At 42.3% G+C, this 24,080-nt stretch overlaps 1 protein-coding gene across 1 annotated transcript in view; it reads left to right on the top strand.

Moving 5' to 3' along the window:
* The window catches only part of GAD2 (glutamate decarboxylase 2), a 96,369-nt gene that overhangs the window by 15,540 nt on the left and 56,749 nt on the right, over positions 1-24,080 (top strand). The window contains exon 8 of the mRNA XM_066385614.1: positions 8,368-8,447. Within this exon, the coding sequence (XP_066241711.1) occupies positions 8,368-8,447 (80 nt within the window). The remainder of the gene's footprint in view (positions 1-8,367; positions 8,448-24,080) is intronic.

The following is a 24,080-nucleotide window of genomic DNA, read 5'->3' as shown; positions in this document are numbered from 1 at the left end:
TCTCTAGCTGGCTGCTCTGTCCTCACTTGTAGCGCTTTTTCTCAAACCTTATTTTCCCTGTGTTCGTTATTCTAGAGCTCATGTAATTTCCTGATCTGTTGAGCCTGGTCAAGTAACGGTCCTTTCTTCTGTTCTGAGCACTGAGTTAATAACTTGACATGTTTAGAGCCATCAAGATGGAAATGGTATTGAGAAACTGTCATCTTCCAGCATCCAACCAAAACTTCACACAGTCCTAGCCAGGCAACTCGGTTAGAGCATCATCCTGAAGCACAGAGGCTGCAGGTTTGGTCCCCCAGTCAGGGCACATGCCAGAGCAGGTTGGTGTTTCTGTCTCTCTTTGACTCTCACCCTTCCTCTCTCTAAAATCAATAAAATAAACATTTAAAAAAATTCTCACATATAGGAAGGGAGGGGTCATTCTTTATTTTCTAAATGACCCATCTCCCTATCTCTCTCTCTCTCTCTCTCCCTCTCACACTCCACCAAAAGAGTTTCCTATTTGTTCCTATCAAACTGCCTTCGTGAAATTTTTACTGGAACTAAATTAAATAGGATTGCTGTGACGAACATTAAAAATAAATAGAAGTAAATAAATCACTGAGTTAAAACAAGAGAAAGCATGAAAGCTCTGAGCAAAGAGCTCCAAGATTATTTTCCTCCAAAATATAGAATCACAAAATCTCAGACTCGGGCAGGACCTTAAAAATCATCTTCAGTACTCATCCTTTGCTAGAATCTTACCACCTTCAAAAATCTTCAGTGACAAAAAAAAAAGGCAAAAGTTAATCTGCATTTAAGGTCCTTTATTGAGAGTAGGTTTAGAAATAAGCTATGATCCCAGCTTGATAATTTCTCTCTCTCTCTCTCATTCTTTCTCTCTCTCTCTCTCTCTCTCTCTCTCTCTCTGAATCCTTTGAAAGCCCCAACCACGAACTTAATTCCAAATTCCTCTTATTTCTTCATGTGACACAAGATCTTCCAGAAATAGCTTCAGTGAAATAGCATACTTGCGTAGGAAAAATGCTCTTCACAATCATAAGAGATGCTGGCCTCCTTCAGACCAGTCATGGAACTCACACACTCCGGTCTTCACTAGCCAGGCCCAGCCCCATCCAGGTCCCCTGAGCCAGCCACCAACTTTCTGCCTGGGCCCCGCATGGCCTCAGCCCACTTCTTTGGGGAAGTGATTTTCTTAATTGCTTTGGAAAGATGTTTTTCATATCACAACACTATCTGAAAGGGTTTCAATTCCAAAAATAGTTGTGTTTGATGAAAAACAAAACAAAGCAAAATGAACAGCAATCCAGGCAGCTTGGAAAAGGATATCTCCCATGTAATGATTCCCATTAGACAGAAGCTTAGACTGACAGAACTGTCCATGAGTGAAATTGTGAGCCAAGTTCAGTCCCCTTTGGCACTCCCTGCTCTGCCTACTTTTGCTCTCAGGCTCTCATCACTTCTGAGTTATTTTCTACTCCACCCAAACCTGTCAAAACCTACTGTCCAGAAAGAACCTGAGAGCCAAGAAAATGACTATAAAACCCAAATGTTTGGGGGGGGGGGGTAGTTTTCACTGCAATAGGAGACAAAGGAATGAGGCCACAGGCCCAAGTACAGCCACTGGCCAATGAGGCGGTTCTCTTTCCCTTCCCTCATTCACTCAAGGATGTGTATGCCAGGCTTTGCCCCAGGTGCCAGGGCAACAACAGTGCACAGAACGGACTCAGTGCCTGCATTCAAGGAGCATAGATTGTACTGGGGGAGAAGAGGAGGACAGGGAGGGGACGATCTCCCTTCCCAGTGCCCCGAGGTCACATTCCACATTGGGTGACTGACTCCCTTGCCCTGAGTGCCAGGTCAGGAGTAATTGGACAGACTTCTTTTTCTTTAGGTTAGTACCCTGGTCGGCAAACTGTGGCTCACGAGCCATATGCAGCTCTTTGGCCCCTTGAGTGTGGCTCTTCTACAAAATACCACATACGGGCGCTACCTCGTTAAGGAATGTACCTACCTATATAGTTTAAGTTTAAAAAATTTGGCTCTCAAAAGAAATTTCACTCATTGTACTGTTGATATTTGGCTCTGTTAACTAATGATTTTGCCGACCACTGGGTTAGTGGATAAAGCCCATAAGCTTTGGAAGTGACTAGAAATGATGGCAGGCTCTGCTAACTCCCAGGACATGACCCCAAGTTAGCTACTTTATTTTCTTCCTTGTCTTTAAAATGAGAATTATGATACCCAGCTCACGTAGTTGTTGGGAGGGTGGCATGAGATAATACATGCCAACAGGTAGAGCACGGTGCCCGGCCCTTGGTAAGCCCTCCACAAATGGCAGTAACATTGCTTCTCTAACCAGGCCCCTACTGTGCCCCATGTGGGGGAGAGTCCAGCCCATCCAGGAGGCAAGATGGAGGCAGCAGGGAGAGCAGTGATATGTCTGGGAATGTATCTGGGAGCAAATTATTGCCTTACAATGGATATGGCCCCTCTCCCAAAATACCAGAATGATACTCAAGGACACAGGTGGGGGAGATGCGCAGGTGAAGGTAACTAGATACCCAGGGCCACCTTAGTAATCTGTATGTTCCATGAGCCTGGAAGACGATGTCTCTGAAGCCCTGTGATCCCAGAGATGATTGATTCTGAGCCTCAGTTAAATATCTGGATGTGACTAACAATGGCTTGAAAGAATTACTGCAGTTTTCCAAACCACTTATGTATGGCCAGTAACCACTGCCACCGTCACAGCCACCTGGCCTGTGTAGGTTCGCATTTGATTTGAATAGATCGTAATGAAACAACGGAGCCAAGAACTGGTGGGCCATTACCTTTATTCCTAGCTCATATTCGGCAAGCGAGTAAACACAAACACACTAGGCTCCAAAACCCACTCATTTAGTGCTCATAAAGCCACTGACACATCTGAGTTTTCCTAGAATCAAAGGTCTCACCTCTGTTCCCCTTCAGCTCCCTGCCATCTTGCTTCCTGCCTCCTCTACAACCACGTGGCCTCTCTCCCCTGAAACAACATGGTCTCTCTCTAAAATGGCATCCTAGCTCCTCCTTTTAGAACTTTTTGGCACAAAAGCCCTTCTCCAGCACACATTAGCATAATCAAGCCTCTTCCCAAGCAGAAAGGCAATCAGCACTATCATGTGGCAGCAGCATCACATGAGCAGCGGCCATTTTTAACAAAGTGAGCATAAAAATCACATTTTACAAACTTATTTACCCAACAGCTTATCTAAATTGCAATAGAGGAAGAGAAACCAGCATGTCAAGAGACTGAAGTGATTTGTCTGAGAACTTTTCACCATACCCTTCACTCCTCACCATCCCTAAGGACAAATCAGATTTATTGTCCCCATTAAAGAAGGAAGGGATTGGCCCTGGCTGGTTGGCTCAGTGGTAGAGCATCGGCCTGGCGTGTGGGGGACCCGGGTTCGATTCCCGGCCAGGGCACACAGGAGAAGTGCCCATTTGCTTCTCAACCCCCGCCCCCTCCTTCCTCTCTGTCTCTCTCTTCCCCTCCCGCAGCCAAGGCTCCATTGGAGCAAAGATGGCCCGGGCGCTGGGGATGGCTCCTTGGCCTCTGCCCCAGGCGCTAGAGTGGCTCTGGTCGTGGCAGAGCGACGCCCCGGAGGGGCAGAGCATCGCCCCCTGGTGGGCAGAGCATCGCCCCTGGTGGGCGTGCCAGGTGGATCCCGGTCGGGCGCATGCTGGAGTCTGTCTGACTGTCTCTCCCCATTTCCAGCTTCAGAAAAAAAAAAAAAAAAAGAAGGAAGGGACTGATCTGCACTCTTCAGTCCCAGGGCTGGATGAAGGGAGGGGCTCATGCCTGTGGGTTCCCTTGTTCTCACTTTGGACAACCTCACCCCACTCAAACCCAGAAAGCCTGCTTATGTCTTAACTTGCAATTGTTTTATAACTATAAAATCCCATGCTTATTCGTGCATGTTTTAAATGTCACTTGAATCATGTAGCCTGTATCTAGATTATTTACAATATATTTGAAAAGATAAGAGAAATTAATCTTTATTGAATATAAATTAAAAGCCATATGGGTTTTAACATCTTTTATCCTGGAATCAAAATATGATTTAGTTCTAAATAAGTACTAGAATCTATCAGAGGGGCTTGTTGTTATTTTTCCAAAATCAGGGAGAGGGAGGCAAGAGGGGCATTCATCAGCTCGTTGTCCGGCTACTTTGTGGGTGAGCTGATTATCATAACAGTCTTGATGATTTATGGGACACCTCTGAATTCTCAGAGCTTCTAGTTTTTGTTCAGAGTTTTGCTTTCAGAACAGTTAATCTATTCCTCTCCTTCTGCCTTTGCACAGCCCTTCAGATGGTGAGGCCACACACACCACATGTCCCTCATGTCCTCTGCTCATGACCAAGCTTCCTCTGAGCTCTCTAGACCCTTGGTTTCCAGGCTCGGTGGTGTCCAGGATGTCCTGTGCTCTGGTTCATCAACATGTGGTTCCATGAAACATGCACTAAAAGTGATTCTCCACATGTTGTCCCACCAGCACGGAAGGATGGTGTATGGCCAGTAGTTGCGGTTGTGGCAGCCATTCACATGCAGGTTCCCATTAGATTTGGGCAGACAGTAAAGAAACTGTGGAGCCAAAAACTGGTGGGCCATTTCTTTATTCTAGCCTCGCATCCAGCTGGCGAGAAAGACACAGTGGGAAAACACTTCCCTTTCCATTCAGGGCTCCCAAAGCCACTGACACATCTGGGTTTTCCTAGAATCAAAGGTCCCCGCCCGTCCCAGTCACATCTGGTTCCCCGTCTGCCAACATGGCTTTTTACTCCTCTCTGCACAAACTGGCTTCTCTTTCAGCACCCTGACATCTTGGTTTCGTCCTCCTTCCTCTCCTTCTTCCTCCTTCTAAAACATGACCTGTGTCCACAAAGACCCCTCTTCCAGCAACATTAGCATAACAAAGCCCCTTCCCAAGCAGGAAGTTAATTAGCAGTATCACCTGGGCAGCGCCATTCACATGAGCAGCGGCCATTTTTAACAAAGTGGGCAAACATAAAAATCACATTTTACAAACTTATTTGCCCAATAGATGGGCCATGTGAGCTGTCCTCGCTGCTTCTTCCTCATTAGGCAGCATCTTTGTTTTCCCCTCTCAAGTTCCTTCCTCTATGGGTTCCTTACTATTCGTGAACAATATTTAGCTATTTCCCTGCCCCCTTCCCTAAAAATATAAACAGTGCTGAGTACCTAATTTTCTTTTTTTCATGCCTCATACCACCTTTGTTCCCTGTCATGAAGCTTTCTATTTGGGCATGTGTTTAAAGTGTGTGCCATTGGGTACAGTGATCAATTATCCTGGTTAATTGCTCCTCTTTTGAGAATCCCTATTCTTTCTCATTAAAGACCAGACAAGACAACTTCCTCTCATTGACCAGGTGCATCCGATCTCTTATCCCCAATTTGCCATTTGGCAGTTTCCTGCTCAAAGCTCATTCATTGAGGGGCCTAATTTGAGTAGCTTGTGCTGCTCAGTGGGGCAGCTGTTTCCGCTGTTCTGTGGCCTCCTGCAGTGAGATTTAGCACTGTTTCCTTCTTTTCTGGAGTCACCCAGAGATATACTAAGTAAGCAAGAGAGAGCACTTTTTTTTCTAGTGGGGAAGACAGGCACCTTTACAACAATTAAGCTTTCTCTTTTAGTTCCCAGGTATCTTGGTAACAAACATCTGCTTTGTCTTCCTGAGATTGTAAAATAGCTCTTTCTTGAGGAGCCACTGAGCCACTTCACCCGCAGGTGTTGTAAAGTACCAAAAGCTACAGAATTAATATTAATATTTTAAGAGGCTTGGAGAACATTTTATTAATTTGGGTTAAGGTGTGCAGAGAAATTGTGAGAATAGTCTCTGTACTATGTGATTGGCATAACCAGGATGGCCCTTGGCATTGTATTGTAAATGCAAAGGGGAGGAAAACATGGATCCCCAGACATTCCACCACACCTGTGGGGAAAGGGGTGAATGGCTAGCCAGGTGCAGAAAGAGAAAAGCCAAAATAAACCTTTTCTTATAGCAATGAGCCATTTGCGGACAGTTGTCCCCACAGAAACTACCTCTCCTATGTAAATGCGTGTGGTTAACACGTGTGACTCTAGACAGAGAAATAGCAGATAAACACTAGATAATATAGGAAAGCCTTTTAATATGTAAAGAGACATCTTTCTACCATTGTGTTGACTTGTAAATTTTGTTTTCTCCAAAAGGATGTATGGCTTGCAAATTGAACATGGTCCTATCATGTTAAAGGACATATGACTATAACCAATAGTGGTAAGGGGCTCCTAATTACAATATTTGCTTCTGTACTTCCCACTTACAAAACTATAAAAACTAAGTAGAACAAAGGGCCGGCGCGCTCTCTCTCAGATTCCTGTTGGAGTTCCCACCGCTTGGCCAAGCTAGACAATAAAGCTTTGGTGTGTAATCGATGGACCTTGTTCATGTCTTCAATGTTTTGGGTCCCTCTGGATTAGGATTAGGATTAACATTTCTCATTATTTCTCAGCTACACTGGGCTTTTTAAACTCCTCCATTCCTGCCTCGTTTACTGGGTTTACATTATTTGCTGTTTTAAACCTGATTTCCTCTTGCTTACGAGACACACCCCCTAGAAATATGTGTGCTAGCAGTTTCTATGGAGTGTATTTAAGAATTCGAATGAGTCAGAAGTTGTCATTGGAAGGGAGAGTACACTCTGGAATCGAAACTTAACATTCCAGTCAGCAGCCTTTGGGGATGTAAATCGAGGCAGCGTCTCCCCTTGTGGACAGCTTAATGACCTATAGTTAATAGTAAGAGGCTGCTGAGCAGATGCACTACAGCTGGGCTTGGGTGAGCCTCTCAGCTTTCCAATGGCCCAGAGATGCAGCCTTTAAGATTCAGATTCCCACCCGGAATCAATAAGCAAGAGCACAAAGATGGGGTGGTGCCTTGTCACGTGGCCTTTATCCACTCGGTGCTCTACTGGGAACTGATGCCTTCTCCCCAGCCCACCCCAGGCTGGACTGTCACCTGCACGATGAATAACCCCTCCAACAAGCATGAGATGAAAAGTGCTGAATTTAAAGCCTATGTTTTCTCTCGAGTGCACACAATTTCACTGAACTTGAGAGAAACGGAGTGTAATCTCTCAGTAGCAAAACAGAATTTTGGGAGCCACACATACAAGCTGCTGGGGGCAGCTGACGTGTTCTTCCTCCTTGTATATAAAATGGGCTTGGAGTACTATGTGTTGGGGCAGCAGATTCTTTTACAATTCCTGGTGTCTTATTATTCTCACTTAAAAGTCCAACTGAATTTCATAACAACAACAAACAAGCCAAAAATTCAATTCAAAAATAGGCAAAGGACTTGTACAGACATTTCTCCAAAGAACATGTGCAAATGGCCAGTAAGCACATAAAAATATGCTCAGTGTCACTAATCACTGTGGGAATACAAAGTGAATCCATACTGAGGTATCCCTCCACACCCATTAGGATGACTGTTTTCAAAAAACAGAAAATAACTGTTGTTGAGATATAGAGAAACTGGAACTGCTGGGCAGTGCTGGGGGGAGTGAAAAATGGTGTAGTTGCTATGGAAACCGGTATGACAGTTCCTCAGAAATAAAATTACCATGTGATTAAGCAATTCACTTCTGAGTATTCCCAATTCATTAAAGGTGGGGCTCAAAGAGATTTCTGTATACCTGTGCTCACAATGCCATTATCTATCCACATGACCAAAAGGAGGAAGTAACCCACATGTTCATTGATGGATGAATGGAAAAACAAAATGTGATGTATACATACAATGAATATGATTCAACATTGAAAAGGAAGAAAATTCTGACATCACCTACAACATGGATGACACTTAATGACGTTATGCTCTGTGAAATTAGCCAGTCACAAAAGGCTAAATAGTGTACCACTTCCGTGAGGTTCCTAGAATAGTCAAATTCCCAGAGACAAAGTAGAGTGGCAGCCACTAGGGGCTGTTAGAGAGGCAAGGAGGAACGAGGAGTTGTTTCCTGGGAACAGAGTTTTGCAAGATGACAAGCATCCTGGAGATGGATGGTGGTGATGATGGCACAACCATATTAACATACTTAAAGCAAGTGAATTATGCATTTTAAATGGTTAAGATGGTAAATTTTGTTATGTTTATTTCACCACGATTTTTTTCTAAAGCCCAAGTGAAGGATGTCTTTACTCAGCAACCCAGGCTTTGGAGGGACAGATTAGGAGGAAGAGAAAGGAAAGAAAAAACTCAGAGAGTGGATCTTGACATTATTGTATATGCAACTAATTGCAAATATTTTTTTTTACAGAGTCATTTTTCTCTCAAGAAGGGAGCTGCAGCCTTGGGCATTGGAACAGACAGCGTGATTCTTATTAAATGTGATGAGAGGTGAGCCTGAATATGCAACCCTTGTCAGTTAGCAATTTGCAAATCTCACACATGTATCTTTTAGTCTGAAAACAGGCGACGTGGTGCAGCAAACCCGCCTCCATCTTGGCCACTGTTGTTCACTTTCTTTTTCATGTGGCTCTCACTTGGAGTTCTGGGATGTGTCCCTCAATGCCATGGGGTCTTCCATGGCCCTTGCCTGAATCAGAACCTTTGTTAAATCCATCAAAATATACTGCACCAAGACAGTGCACAGAACAGTCATCAACTGGGCCCTTTAGGAACGACCAGCAGCTTGAGCACTGATTCGTGGTGGCATCATCCTCTAGGCACCATGGATGGTGTGGAGCTGGGGAGTAATTACAGAAGGAAGGATGTTTTAGTGAGCAGGGAGTAAATGCCTTCGCCATTCACCAGCTTTGTGCTGGAACCAAAGGGGAATCCCTGTTATAATTGACATCTATACCTCATAGGTACTCTTTGAACAGGTGTGGGGGAGACTGAAAAGCATTTTCAAGATATTCATGTAAATATCACTGGCCTGTAGGCCTGGAACCTTTAAATTGTTAAATGTGTTGAGTGAGGAATTTCACTAAATTAAAAGTAAGCTGCCCAATTAACCACTTATTCATATGAATTTATTGGACAGAGGACAGATATTTATGATTGCCCACCGTATCACTAAGCTCTGGAAAAAGATAAGCATGGTGCCAGTGCCCTGACAGTATGTGACGCAGGTGGGAGGAGGCATCAGGGGAGACATTGGTGTGGTTGAACTGTGTGGCTCAGAGTACATAGTCTATGAGTCGGTACGGCTTGGACAGCTTCAGGTAGCAGCAGAGCTTGAGCTGCATTTTGAACCTGCAGGGGAGTTGGACGGGTGGAGGGAAAGGCAGGGGCAATGCAGAGGACTGAACACCGCAAGCAGAGCCCCAGAGGTAGGAGTGAGCGTTTGGGGTGGAGGCACAGGACCTGACCCAGTGGGGCAGGGGATGGCCTTGGTGGATGTGATTGGCCAAACTGATCAATGACCCTGTCTCCCTCTGGGAGATAAAATCACAAGAGACTGCTGCTTTTTTTTTTCGCACCTGATATATTGCCTGATTTTGTGTTTGTGAGGAACACATTTTGAAAAAGAACTGTCTTGTATTTCTAAGACTACTAGTGATCCTCACTATCGGGTACTTTAGAATTAAGATTTGAAGAGAGAACTGGCACATACACAAATTGCTAACTGGGGATAAAGGTTAATTAGCACTATACTCTAACCAAGTAAGCTTACTGGCCAGTTGGGGGATAAAGGTTTAAATAACAAAATACATATTTTCTTTTCTTTTTTTTTTTTTTTTTTTTTTTGTATTTTTTTCTGAAGCTGGAAACGGGGAGAGACAGTCAGACAGACTCCCGCATGCGCCCGACCGGGATCCACCCGGCACGCCCACCAGGGGCGAAGCTCTGCCCACCAGGGGGCGATGCTCTGCCCCTCCGGGGCATCGCTCTGCGGCGACCAGAGCCACTTTAGTGCCTGGGGCAGAGGCCAAGGAGCCATCCCCAGCGCCCGGGCCATCTTTGCTCCAATGGAGCCTCGGCTGCGGGAGGGGAAGAGAGAGACAGAGAGGAAGGAGAAGGGGAGGGGTGGAGAAGCAGATGGGCGCTTCTCCTGTGTGCCCTGGCTGGGAATCGAACCCGGGACTTCTACACGCCAGGCCGACACTCTACCACTGAGCCAACCGGCCAGGGCCTATATATTTTCTTAACGTCTGGCCAAACGGTTATAAGTAATGAGCCTAGAATTCCGGGGGAAATGGGCTGACAGAGCCTGGTTTTTCTGTGTCACTAACGTTCCTCCTGAGCTTCTCCAGAGGTGTTCTTGAGTGGCATGCCAGTAGGAGAACAGATGACCCAGGAGGACAGAGGGGGCTCTTGCCTCTACTCCTTGTGGCCCAGTATTGCTGCTGTGACTCATGTGAAACTCAGGTTGTGACCAATGTAATGTAATGGCCTTGGAATGGGTCCACCAAGCCTGCCAGCTTGGTGTTCACAGGAGCAAAGGCTGGCCTGAGGACATCGGGCTGCTGGGGGCAGCCTTGTGCTCCAGAGAGAAGTACTGGAAAAAGGAAAAGAAAGAAGAAAAAGCAAAAGTGTCACAGGGAAAGGAACCACAGACCATAGGCCTGAGGGGGCCAAAGGTGTCTGTCTTTCATTAACAGCAGGACGAGGGGGGCTGTGTCTTCTGCTCATAGGAGTTGTGGATGGGGAAGGGAGGAGGGAGCAATACAGAAGGGAGAAGAAAGAAAATAGGAAGGAGAAAAGGCATAAGAAATAAAAGATGCAAGTGAAAACCTGGTGGTGAACATTTAAAATGGGTAAGGAGGCGGGAGGCGGAGAGGATGTGGGGGGCAGGAAACCCATGCGCACTTTAAAAGGAATAAATTACCATTTTCATCATGTAAAAAGCAATATATGCTTGCTTTTTAAAAAATAGAAAATAATGGGGAAATATAGTTCTACCACCAAAATGTCATCACTAACACTACATTGGTGTCTAAACACCTGAGTTTCTTTTAAGCATAGAGTTTTATTCTTTTTTTCTCTCTCTTTTGAACAAAATTTACAGTTGTGATTATGGTTTTTTTTTCTAACTGAACATGATCACATAAATATTTTTCTACATTATTACAAACTAAACATACTTAACTACATTATTTTTGAGGTGTGACAGTTGAAAAACATGGCAGGACTTTGAAGGGCTGCTCTGGGGCGGGGCTGTTGAAGCTCAGCTCAGCTCAGCTCAGCTCCAGCCGGGCTAATGCTGCTCCGTGCCTGTCTCCTCAGCTGGGGAAGGAAACAGCCATGGCACCTGCGTCATAGGGTGGTTGCGCAGATTAAATGCATCAACGAATATCAAATGCTAAAAACAACAGCTAGATCAGAGCAAGCACAAAATATTGGTCTCCTACTTTTTATTTCCCTAATTCTGGTATTGCTGTTAATAAATAACCCTTGCATCTTTCAGTGAATATCCATATGTGCCCAGGGCTTCCCCATCCATGGTTATTTCTCAATATATTTGCCAACTTAAACTCTATGAACATTCTTAAGTAAAGTGAGGCATCAGGCCAAACTGCCTTTCAGAAGGTTTCATCATTTCACTCCCAGGAGTATTGTATGAGGACATTTCCGAAAAGAAAATTAAAGCTATGTTTGCAGCGACAGGCAGTCTTTCATTCTCATAATTCATACCATCTGTATAGCATGCATTTCAGATTGAGAGCTGGCTTTAATGGAGTAAGTAGAATTGAAGTGTTCAGGGTCAGGAGTCAAGGAGAAGCCCTTGAATAGTCATTTGTAGCCACCATGCCAGTCAAAACCTATTAAAACACTCTTGGCAACCATTTGGGTTTTTGTTATTAAGTGATTTTATAGAGAGAGGAAGGGAGAGAGAGACACACAGAAAGAAACATAGACTTATTGTTCCACTATTTATGCACTCATTGGTAGATTCTTGTACGTGCCCTGACAGGATTGAACCCGCAACCTTGGCATATTGGGAGGATGCTCTAACCAGCTGAGCTACCCCACCAGGGCTGCCATTTTGTTTTTATTATCAAGTCCTCATGGAAGTAGACATGCAGTTCAGAAAATCACTTGGGGCTGACAAAGTATGTACCTACATTCTTGTTTCTCCTAATAGGTTTTACAAAGTTCATCCAGACTTTGCAAAACATGAACCTGGACATGCTTACTAAGGTTTCCACTTTTTTTTTTTCCATTGAGTTGAGGGACAGAGAGAGAGAGAGGAGGGGGGAAAGAAGAGAAGGGAAAGAGAGAGAGAGGAGGGGAGAGTAGGAGAATGAAAAGAGAGAGAGCATCAACTCGTTGTTCCACTTAGTTGTTTCCTTTAGCTGTGCACTCATTGGTTGTTTCCCATATGTGACCTGTCTAAAGGGTGAAACCGATGACCTCAGTGCACCAGGATGAGCACCCGGCCAGGGCAGGCTTGCACATCGTACAGTTACTCTCTCCAACTCTGCTCATTAGTCTGTCAGTGACTGTGGTGACCGCTTTTGCCGTGGTCTGCAGACAGTTGACTTAGCAGGAAGCGCACAAAGGGAAATGTCTCAGTGAAGGAGGAAAACCTGTGACCTTCTAACAACAAGCTCAAAGCCACATGTGGAAGAAGATCCCAGAACGACACTGCCCTGAATTAGCAGTTATAGGGGCTCAGTTTGATGATCCACTCAAAGTGAAACGTGGTTCTCAGTTAAAACATGGTTCTCCAAAATGTATATAAATCATTTGTTTGGAATAGGTTCTCTCAGAGTTGAACATCAAAAAACATTTTAATTTTATTATAAGTACTCAAATAAGTAAAATAAGATAAGGTAATGAAAAACCTCAATTTAGCATGGTTTATATTTTAATGGGAGTATTATAACTAAAAAGAGTATTCCATTTTGTAAAAATTAATTAAATTCAAAAGAGGAAAATATGTTAAATGAATCTTTCATTCCCTAAGTTTTAACTTGAATTATTTTTCCTTGTTAGAAAAAAGTTGAATATTTCCAGTGATGGGATTAATGAACTTTAATTCAAGAGTCATTGGGTTTTAATATTTGTAAAATTTGAATTAGTGAAATCTAAAGTAATGATGCACTGATATGTCTAAGGATAGAGTGAAAAGTCTGAGTTAGTATGTAAGTATTTGTGGAAGAAAACTGAGTGCTGTTTCAGAATTGGGTTAGGCTGCTGACCAGAAAGATCTTTCTGAGAGGTTTAGACGGGGGCCGAGGAGAGAAGCCTTCTGTTCTATAGATGATAATTTGGAAGAATTTAAAGTTTCCATATGATGGAAGTGAGAGCACTTCTTTTGGCTGTACACAGTGGCCTTGGTTGGGAACGCAGTGGCAGAGAACATGGACATAGTCACCGATGCTGCAAAACTTGGTCTGATGGTGTGAGGCAGACTTCAGAACAAGTGGAGGTCATGGCACGTTGTAAGCCATGGATGTGAGAGAAGTTGGCTAGTCCAAGGAACTGAGAAGAAGTTCTGGGGCAAGAGGTCAGAATGTCCTTGTCATGAAGAATCTTGCAAGTTATGTTAGTTGTTTGGACGTAAGGCTAAAGACATGGAACATCACTTAAGAATTCTGAGCAGAGGAGCGACTTCCTATTTTATGTTGGAACAATCATTTTAAACACAGAGTGAAGGGTGGGTTAGAGGTTGGAAGTTGGTGGTTGGGGTAGAGGGATGGGCAGAGGATGATAGTGGTGGCTGACCCAACATACAGCAGTGGAGATGGAGTGAGGAAATTCATGGGAATACTAATCAGTTGGTGTGCAGGTTGAGGGAGGAGCTAGGATGAATGGCAGGCTTCTGGCTTGCCAGCAAGGTTCATGTGGTGTTATTCTCCATGATAAGGAACCTTGGCCAAGGTGGAATGTTCTTATTTGGAGATGTTGAATTTGAAAAGCTTATGAGACTTCTGAGTGAGGGTGTCAGGCAGGCAATGAAAGTATGACGGTGCACAGTGGAAGTCGTGTAGAGTTGGGGGAGAGAACTCCAAGGAGCGTCAGGTGGCAGAGGCAGGAAGAGGCAGACAGCCTGCAGCAGAGCCGGAGAAGGAGCAGCCAGAGAGTTGGAGGGAATCAGGAACGGGGGCCATGAAGCCCATGGGAGTATTTCTAAAGGAAGGAGTGGTTGATAGTATCAAATGCTACCAATCGATGAAACGCGGGTCCACAGCTGCCCGTCGGCTCTGCTTATAAAGAAGTGGCTGGTGAGTTTAGCAAAAGCAGCTTCAATAAAGGGGTGAGGGCAGAAGGTCGTGTGCAGGAGACTGAAGGGTGAGGAAGGGAAGGGAGATCAGATACAGTCAGTGTTTCCAGAGGCTGAACTGAGGGGAAGAGCTGGGACAGAAGCTGGAGGAGACGTTGAGTCCAAGATAGTGTTTGGTTTTGTTGTTTTAAGGTATATTCAACTGTGAGATGAAGTGAAGAACTGGCTAGAGGATGAATGTGGATGACATGGAAAAAAAGAAGGGGTGTCCCTGGCTGGGCAGCTCAGCCGAACCTTCTGATGCACCAAGGTTGTGGGTTCATACAAGAATCATCTGATGAATGCATAAATAAGTGGAAAAACACATTGATATCTCTCTCTCTCCTTCTCTCTCAAATCAGTAAATAAAAATCTTTCTCAAAAGGTGATAAAATAGCAGAGGTTTCATTCGCCTTGTGAGTTTTTTTACTTTTGTTGAAATTGTGTAGGATCTTTCCCTGAGGATCTCACAGGAGCCTGCAGTTATTTCACGTTATAAAATTGGAAGGAAATGAAGGGGAGAAACCACAGGAGTGGTGATGGAGTAGCAGGAAGGTCTGTGGAGGCCAGGAGGAGGGCGGGCCAGAGCCCTCGACTTACACAGTGCTGACAAGCTGATAATGGATTTCAGTTCAGAAACCCCTCGAGGTGGAAAGGTTCTTGGACATGAACTCATTCAATCCTTTTGTTTTTTTAATTTTACTTTGTATTTTTGCAAGTAATTTTAGACTTAACAAATTTTGCATGGCTAGTAGCAAAAACTGCCATATTCCCTACACCCAAATTCACCAGTTGTTAGCATTCTGACACATTTACTTTGTTGTTCTCTTTCTCTCTCCATCTATTTCAAAAGTGCACATGGGATGTAATGACTATTACAATATTACATGTGTAAATTGTATGTATATTGGACATATAATTTGTTCGGAACCATTAGAGAATTCCTTGCAACATCGTGCCCCTCTTCCCATTAACCCTTCAGTGTGTGTTTCCTCAGAACAAGGATGTTCACTTACGTAATCACAGCACAGGAGCAAAATCAGGACATCTGACATTGACACGAGACTATTATTTAATCTATGCACTTTATCCAAATTTCATTCATTGTCCTAATAATGTCCTTCAGAGCTGTCCTTCCAGTCCAGGGTGGACACTGCACTTAGTTGTCATGCCTCTTTGGGCTCCTTTAATCAGGAAAATTTTCTCAGCCTTCCTTTGTCCTCATGACATTGATCTTTTTGAAGACCATTTATTTTGTAGACTCTTTCTTAATATACATCTGTCTGGTATTCTCTCATGATCAGAGTCAGGTGATGGGTTTGGGACAGCAGTCCCAGGCAGGGGGCGCTTGCTTCTCTCCAGGCACCTCAGCAGCAGGTTGTCACTTTATTGCTAATGTCAGGGTGGACCATTCAGGTAAGGTGGTGTCGGCCAGGCTTCTCCACTGCAACATGACTATTCTTTCCCTTGTAGTTAATAAGTATCTACTAGAGGGTATTTTCAGACTATAAATATTCTGATCCTCCCAAAACAGCACTCACTACTTTAGCATCTGGTTCTTGCCTAAATTATTATGATGGTTGCAAAACAGTGATTTTCTAACTCCATTATTTCTTCTGCATTATTAGTTCCTTTCATTCTGCTTTAAGAAAGCTCTTCTCTCTCTCTCTCTCTCTCTCTCTCTCTCTCTCTGTCTCTCATTTGTGATCAGTATGGACTCTTAAGTACTTTTAGAAATTAATTATCTTTGGCATTTTCTCTTACTCTCTTCCCATCTATTCCAATTTTCCATCTCTACTCCTCTTTTCAGACCTTCCTTTAAATTATCTAAATTACTAGTAAACTGCTGGAAAACCTTACAAAAGACAACTCTGGCCAATATATATGATCTCTGGTTGGCGTAGGACGAGAAGACTCATTGGCCTTTCTAGCTCAGGTGGAACACGAGAATTCTGTTAGCTATTTTGATCAATACTTTCATATCACAAAACTCAACCACCGGTGTTGTTGTATGCATTTTCATTTTTCCTTTTAGCATGTCACTCAGCTATATAAATTACAGCTAGACTGCATTTCCCTTGTGCTTGTTAAGCACCTCGCTTTACCATACAATTGATATAAACAATTGAAAGTATAAATAATCTGGGGTCATTATGCTTTTTTATGAAATTAGCTGAATTGTGGTCAGTGCCTGAGGCAGTTAGGGAAGCTAATTAACTCTTGCAGGTCCGTGGGGACTGTTGAGTGGACTGGCATAGGATAAATTCACAGAGCCTGAGCAGGGCTGTGTGAGCCCTCTGCGTGTCACCTTTCCTGTGCAGAGAACTTAGAGGGGCTCATGGTGTGTGTGCTTCATTATGTCCTGTACAGGGAAGGATTATAAAATAATAATAGCTGACACTTATTTAATTTATTATATGTCAGGCACAACCTCAAGCACCTTACAAAATTGATCTAACTCATTTATTTCATTGGAGACAAAAGGAATTATATTTCCTCACATTTCCCTGGTGTGGCATAGTTTGTGAGGGGTTTCTATATACACAGCAGTCCTACAGCACAGTGAATTCTCCTTTCTCCGTTTGACTCACAACCCCGGCAGAGGTGTGATATGTCCAAGGTCACATAGCTGGTAAGTGAAGAATCAGGGCTTGAACTCAGAAGAACTCCTAGTGTTCAACAGTTAATGCCATTCCTTCTTTATTTCTGATTATTTAATTTTTGAGGAACCTCCAAACTGTTTTCATAATGGCTGTACCAATTTACATTCCCACCAAGATATATTAAGGCTCCCTTTTCTTCACTCCCTTGCCAATACTTATTTCTTGTCTTTTTAATAATAGCCATTCTAACAGCTGTGGAGTAATATCTCATGTGACTTTGAAGTGCATTTCCTTGATAATTAGTGAGGTTGAACACCTTTTCATATACCTGTTAGTGATTTGTTATGCCTTCTTTGAAAATTTGCCTATTCAAGTTCTTTGCAGTTTTTAAATTGGGTTATTTTGTTTTTGTTACTGAATTATAGAAGTCCCTTATATATTTTGGAGATTAAACCATTATCAGATATGTGGTTTACAAGTATTTTCTCTCACTCCAAATGTTGCCTTTTCATTTTGCTGATTGTTTTGTGTGTAGACACTTTCTATTTTGGTTTGTAACTTTTGCTTTGATGCCACATCCAAAAAAATCATTGCTAACACCAACCGTAAAAGTATGTCCCTTAGATCAAGATAAATGCCCCTATGTTTTCTTCTGGGAGTTTTATGATTTCAGGTCTTACGTTCAAGTCTTTATTTTGTGTTAATTTTTGCTTATAGTGTAAGATAGTGGTCCACTTTGACTTTTCTGCATGCGGCTGTCCAGTTCCCCCAATGTCATTTATTGATAAAAACCCTTCTTTCTCCATGGTGTATTCCTGGCACTGTTGTCAAAGATTAGTTGACTGTATATGCATGGTTTTATTTTTGGACTTTGTTCTGTTCAATTGATCTATATGTCTGTTTTATACAGTACCATACAGTTTTATTTTGTTGTTTTTCTGAAGTGAGAAGCGGGAGGCAGAGAAACAGACTCCCACATGCACCTGACAGGGATCCACCCAGCATGCCCACTAGGGGATGATGGTCTGCCCATCTGGGCTGTTGCTCCATTGCAACTGGAGCCATTCTCAGCACCCAGGTCAACTTTGCTCCAATGGAACCTTAGCTGCAGAAGAGGAAGAGAGAGATAGAGAGAAAGGAGGGGGAAGGGGTGGAGAAGCAGATGGGTGCTTTCCTGTGTGCCCTGGCCAGGAATCAAACCTGGGACTTCCACATACCAGGTGATACTCTACCGCTGCGCCAACCAGCCAGGGCCAGTACCATACTGTTTTGATTACTATAACTTTATAACATGGTTTGGAATCAGACAGTGCAATGCCTCAAGTTTTGTTCTTCCTTATAAAGATTGCTTTGGCTACTTAGGTTCTTTTGTAGTTCCATACAAATTTTGAGATAGCTTCTTTTCTATTTCTGTAGAAAATGCCATTGGAATCTTAATAGAGATTGCATTGAATCTTTAGATTGTTTTGGATAAGTAGTATGGGTATTTTAACAATATTAAATCATTTAATCCATAAACATAGGACAACTTTTCATTTATTTGTGTGTTTTCTTTCATTGATATCTTGTAGTTTTCAGTGTACAGATTCCTTACCTCCTTGCTTAAGTTTGTTACTAAGTATTTTATTCTCTTTGATGTTATTGTAAATGGGATTGATTTCTGTATCTTGATTTTGTATCCTGCAACTTTACTGAATATATTAGTTCTAATAGTTTTTTATTAATCTTGAGGGTTTTCTAGATTGTGTCTTCAGCAACCATAGACTATATAACCTTCTTTTCCAATTTGAATGCCATATTTTGCTTTTTCTTGTCTATGTATTCTGGCTGGGACTTACAGTACTGTGTTGACTAGAAATGGTGAGAGTGAGCACTTTTGCCTTGTTCCTGATGTTAGAGAAAATGTTTTCATTTTTCACTATTGAGTGTAATTTAGTTGTGGACTTGTTATATATGACCTTTATTATGTTGAAGTATATTCCCTTTATACCCAGTTTGTTGAGAGTTTTTAAAACCCTCACATCCCAGAGATAAGTTCCACATGATTATAGAGTATGATCCTTTTATGTACTGAATTCAATTTGCTAGTATTTTGTTGAGGATTTATGTTCATGAGCAATATTGACCTGTATTTTTCTTTTCTTGTAGTGTTTGTATCTAGTTTTGGTATGAGGTAATACTGGCCTCATAAAATAAGTAAAGAAACATTCCTTCCACTTCATTTTTTTTTTTTAATTTGAGAAGTATTACTTTTATTCTTCCTTAAGTGTTTGCTAGCATTTATTTATCTTTGAAGCCATCTGGCCCTGGGCTTTTCTTTGTTGAAGGTTGCTTTTTAAAAAAAATTTTATTTATTGATTTTAGCGAGAGAGGAGAGGGAGAGAGAGATAGAGAGGAACATCAGTCTGTTCCTGTATGTGCCCTGACTGGGAATCTAACCGGCCATTTTTGTGCTTCGGGACGATGCTCTAACCAACTGAGCAATCTGGTCAAGGCTGAAGGTTGTTCATTTCTGCTTAAATCTCTTACTTGTTATTGGTTTGTTCAGAAATTCTATATCGTCATGATTCAGTCTTGGTAGGTTTTCAGTTTCTAGGAATTATCCATTTTCTACATTATCCAGTTTGTTGGCATATAAATTTTCATAGTAGTCTTTGATGATCTCTCTACATTTCTGTGGTATCAGTTGTAATGTCTTCTTTTTCATTTTTAATTTTACTTTGAGTCCTTTTTTTTCCTTGGTAAGTCTAGGTAAAGGTTTGCCAATTTTGTTTATTTTTTTCAAAAAAGCTATTAGTTTTGTCCATCTTTTCTATTGTCTCTCTCATTTACTTTTATTTTGTTCTTTTTTATTTTTTTCTTATGGTAATTTGGGGCTTTGTTTGTTCTTTTTCTAGTTCCTTGAGATGTAAAGTTAAATTGTTTATTTGAGAGCTTTCTTCTTAATGTAGGTATTTATCACAATAAACTTCTTTCTTAGAACTGCTTTGCTGCATACTATAATTTTAGTATGTTATGTTCCCATTTTTATTTCTCTGAAGATAGACTTGATTTTTATTTTGATTTCTTCTTGACCCATTGGTTGTTTAGGAGTGTGTCGTCTGGTTTCCACATATACAGTGTGTCCATAAAGTCATGGTGCACTTTCGACCGGTCACAGGAAAGCAACAAAAGACGATAGAAATGTGAAATCTGCACCAAATAAAAGGAAAACTTTCCCAGTTTCATACCTATTCAGTGCAGTTCAATGTGGGCTCACGCACAGATTTTTTAGGGCTCCTTAGGTAGCTATCTCGTATAGCCTCTACAGACTCGTCACTGACTGATGGCCTACCAGAATGGGGTTTCTCCACCAAACTGCCAGTTTCCTTCAACTGCTTATCCCACCACGTAATGTTATTCCTATGTGGTGGCGCTTCGTTATAAACACGCTGATATTCACGTTGCACTTTGGTCACGGATTCAAATTTAGCGAGCCACAGAACACACTGAACTTTCCTCTGTACCATCCACATCTTGACTGGCATGGCCATGGGCTGCTCCGCTGTATACATAGTGTTACATCATCATCTGCGCATGCGCACATGCTGCCCATGCAGCAAGGAAGTGGGAGGGTTTTCCTTTTATTTGGTGCAGATTTCACATTTCTATCATCTTTTGTTGCTTTCCTGTGACCAGTCAAAAGTGCACCATGACTTTACGGACACACTGTATATAATTCTTTTAATTTTTCTCCTATTATTGATTTCATACTGTTATGGCCAGAAAAGATAATTAATATGATTTCAGTCTTGCTAAATTTGTTAAGACTTGTTTTGTGATTTAACATATGATCTATTCCATGTGCACTTGGGAAGAATATGTATTCTGCTGCTGTTAGATGGAGTGTTCTATATGTGTCTCTTAAGGTCATTCAGCCATTTTTTAATTGGGTTGTTTTTCTTGTTGTTGAGTTTAAGGAGTTCTCTATATATTCTGAATATTAATTCTCTACAGAGATAGGATTTGTAAATATTTCCCCATTTTATGGGTTGCCTTTTTATTTTGTTGGTATTGTCTTTGATGCACAAGAGTTCTTAATTTTCATGAGGTTCAATTTGTCTATTACTTCTTCTTTTGTTGCTGATGCTTTTATTGCCATATCCGTGCATACATCCATTGCAAAATCCAATGTTATGAAGCTTAATCTTATGCTTTCTTCCAGATACTTTTTAATAAAATTTTTTCAGTTATAGTTTTAGTATTATTATATATTAGTTTCAGGTATATCTTCTAAGAGTTTTATGGTTTTATCTCTTACATTCAGGTCTCTGATTTATTTTGAGTTAATTTTTATATATGGTGTTATGTAAGGAATAGCCCCTTCTTTAAAAAAAAAGAGTATTATTTTTCCTTATTTCAGAAGTGGCACAGAGACATTGTAGAAAAATAAGAGAATAGAAAGATCTAGACAAAATCTCGTGTAGTATTTTGGTGCATATAATTATATATATATTTAAACATAAAACTTACTGATTAGAAATTTATTATTTACATAATTAAAATATTATGGGCAACTTTCATGTCATTAGAAATTTTTCAATATAATGCTTAATTATATTTAATAATTTATTGTTTAGAATTTATTACTGTTACTTATTGTTAAGTAATTTAACAAACCTTCTGTTGTTAGTTATTTAAAATTTTTGCATTTTAAAAATGCTAATATAAAAAAAAATGCTAATATAGCCTGACCTGTGGTGGCGCAGTGGATAAAGCGTCGACCTGGAACACTGAGGTCACCGGTTCAAAACCCTGGGCTTGCCTGGTCAAGGCACATATGAGAGTTGATGCTTCCTGCTCCTCCCCCTTCTCTCTCTTGCTCTCTCTTCCTCTTTCCCTCTCTCTCTCTGAAAAATTAATAAAAGTCCTTTAAAAGATGACGTCAGAGTAATGGCGGGGTAGGAAGCGATACCGATAAATCTCCCCCAAAACTCAACAAGATCTTCAACCAGAAACAGAAAAACCTATACTTGGAGCCTCCAGATGCTTCGCAATACACCCGAAGGTATGGTCGAGTGAAAAATTGGCTAAATATATAACCAAACCCCGAAAGAATTAGGGAGTAAGAAATGCTCCACCTTCCTCACTAACCTAAACAAGGCGGCTTTCTCTGGTAACTGTGAATATAGAAACTGAGGCAGGCAAAGGGGTGAATAGATCCAGGCCGCAGCACAAACGGCCGAACCAGGCTGTGGCACGGAGATCCAAGCCGAGGAAAAACTGATCCTGTGGCAACCCGGGCAATACAAGCTAACACTCGCGCCAAACCCAAACAAAGAAAGACAAGCGGGGCAGCCATTTTACCCGATCTCCTGGTCGGTGCGCAGTTAGTGGGCGAGAGATTTCTTCCTAAGCCCCAGGAGTGGGTGGGTGCTCGTGTTACCTCACAGAGAGGCAGAGTCAGAGGCCTTTCTGTGGGCCGAAAGCAGAATCTCTGGGCAGCCCCAGCGCCCTGGGAAAGCCGCGCACGGGAGGGAGCGAGAACTAATTCCAACGGTGGAAATTTTCCGTGCTGGTGGGGGTTTCACTCAGGGAAACGCGGCCGGCCTCATATCCTGGTCTGCGCGCGCAGATAGTGAGTGAGAGATTCCTCCGAGTACCTCGGCAGTGCGCGCCCGTGTTATCGCACAGAGGGGCAGAGTCAGGGGCCTTTGTGTGGGCCAAATCGGAATCTCGGGCCGCCCCAGCGCCTTGCAAAAGCCGCGCACGGGGACGGAGCGAGAGCCAATTCCAACGCTGCAACTTTTCCATGCGGTTGGGGGTTTCACTCAGAGCATGAGACTGCTGGCCGGATATCCTGGTCTGCGCGCGCAGCCAGTGAGTGAGAGTTTCCTCCAAGTGCCCCGGAAGTGGAGCCCACCTGTGTTACCGGACAGAGTGGCAGAGCCAGAGGTCTTTGAGTGGGCGGAAAGCCTGCCTGATTATGCTAGCAGCTCTGACTGACTGAGCCTTACCCAGAACCCTGTGCTGAGTGGAAATAGAGTGGGGAGTTGCCAGCTCTTTGAGCCTCTTACTATCCAGGCAGAGGCAGCAGCAACCCCATAGCTGGATTATCAGGCTACTAATTGAGGAAGGAAAGACTAGGAGAAAGGCTCCAGGAACACGGACTCTCTCACTGTCGGAGCCTATAAATGCTAATGAACCTCGACTGCCAACGAGACTAAAGCACAATACATGACATTGTCATAGAGACTTATCAACTGCAAACCTCTACCTGAGCGTGCCAAAAGGGCAGAACCCGGGGTACAGAGTCACCGACCAGGAAGAGGGAGAGAAAAGAAAAAGCAAGAAGATAACCTCTCAAAATCAAGAATAATCTGCAGACTTTATAACCTATCCCATTTTATTATATTTGTTCGTTTGTTTCTCTTATCTTCATTCTTGATACTTTTTTTCCTCCTCCAATTTGGCCGATTAACTCTCTGCCGGTCTTACTCTCTCCTCTCCTTGAACTATACTACCCATAAGTGTTACATCTCCCATTTTCTTTTCTCTCCTCTTCCTTTCTCTCTATGAGGGTTGCACTCCAAAACCCTTAACTCTCTCTCTCTCTCTCTCTCTCTCTCTCCTTTCTTTTTTCTTCTTTTAGTGGTTCCCTCTTTTTTTCTCTCTCTCTCTTTCTTTTCTCCCTCTATATTAGTTTCTTCCTTTCTCCTTTACATCTCCTCTCATTCAAACCTCAATAACAAAAAAATTATCTTATCTGGGACTCAAACTTATGTTTGTGGCATTTGGGGGGATTTTTACTTCACCTTTTTAACTCACAAGCAGTTCTCCCATCCCTGGCTCTCCATTTTATCTAGTTCTTGTTCCACTAAATACAATAGTAATTTTTTAATTTGTCCCCCCATTTTCCTGTTTTCCTCTTATTCCTCTCATCATAACTCTTAGACAACCAACACCTAAAAGCAAATCATTTTATTCTTGAACCAAATTTTTTCCTTATTTGCTTTTTGTGGGTCCATACCCCCCCTTTTCTTTTCTTTTTTTTTCTTTTTTTTTTTTTGCCCCTTTATTAATTTTCCTCAATTCAGGCCCTCCATCACAGGCATTGTTTGTTATAATTCACAGTTCACCACAAGATTTTCTCAAGAAAGAGGGGAGAGGAGAGGAGAGGAAAAAAGGAGGGGGGGAATAATTTCCTTTTTTTTAAATTTTTATTTTATTTTA

Source organism: Saccopteryx leptura, chromosome 5 (assembly GCF_036850995.1).
Source record: "Saccopteryx leptura isolate mSacLep1 chromosome 5, mSacLep1_pri_phased_curated, whole genome shotgun sequence".
Lineage (NCBI taxonomy): Eukaryota > Metazoa > Chordata > Mammalia > Chiroptera > Emballonuridae > Saccopteryx > Saccopteryx leptura.
Note: the sequence above shows the minus strand (reverse complement) of the source record. Positions and strands in the feature narration are given on the sequence as shown.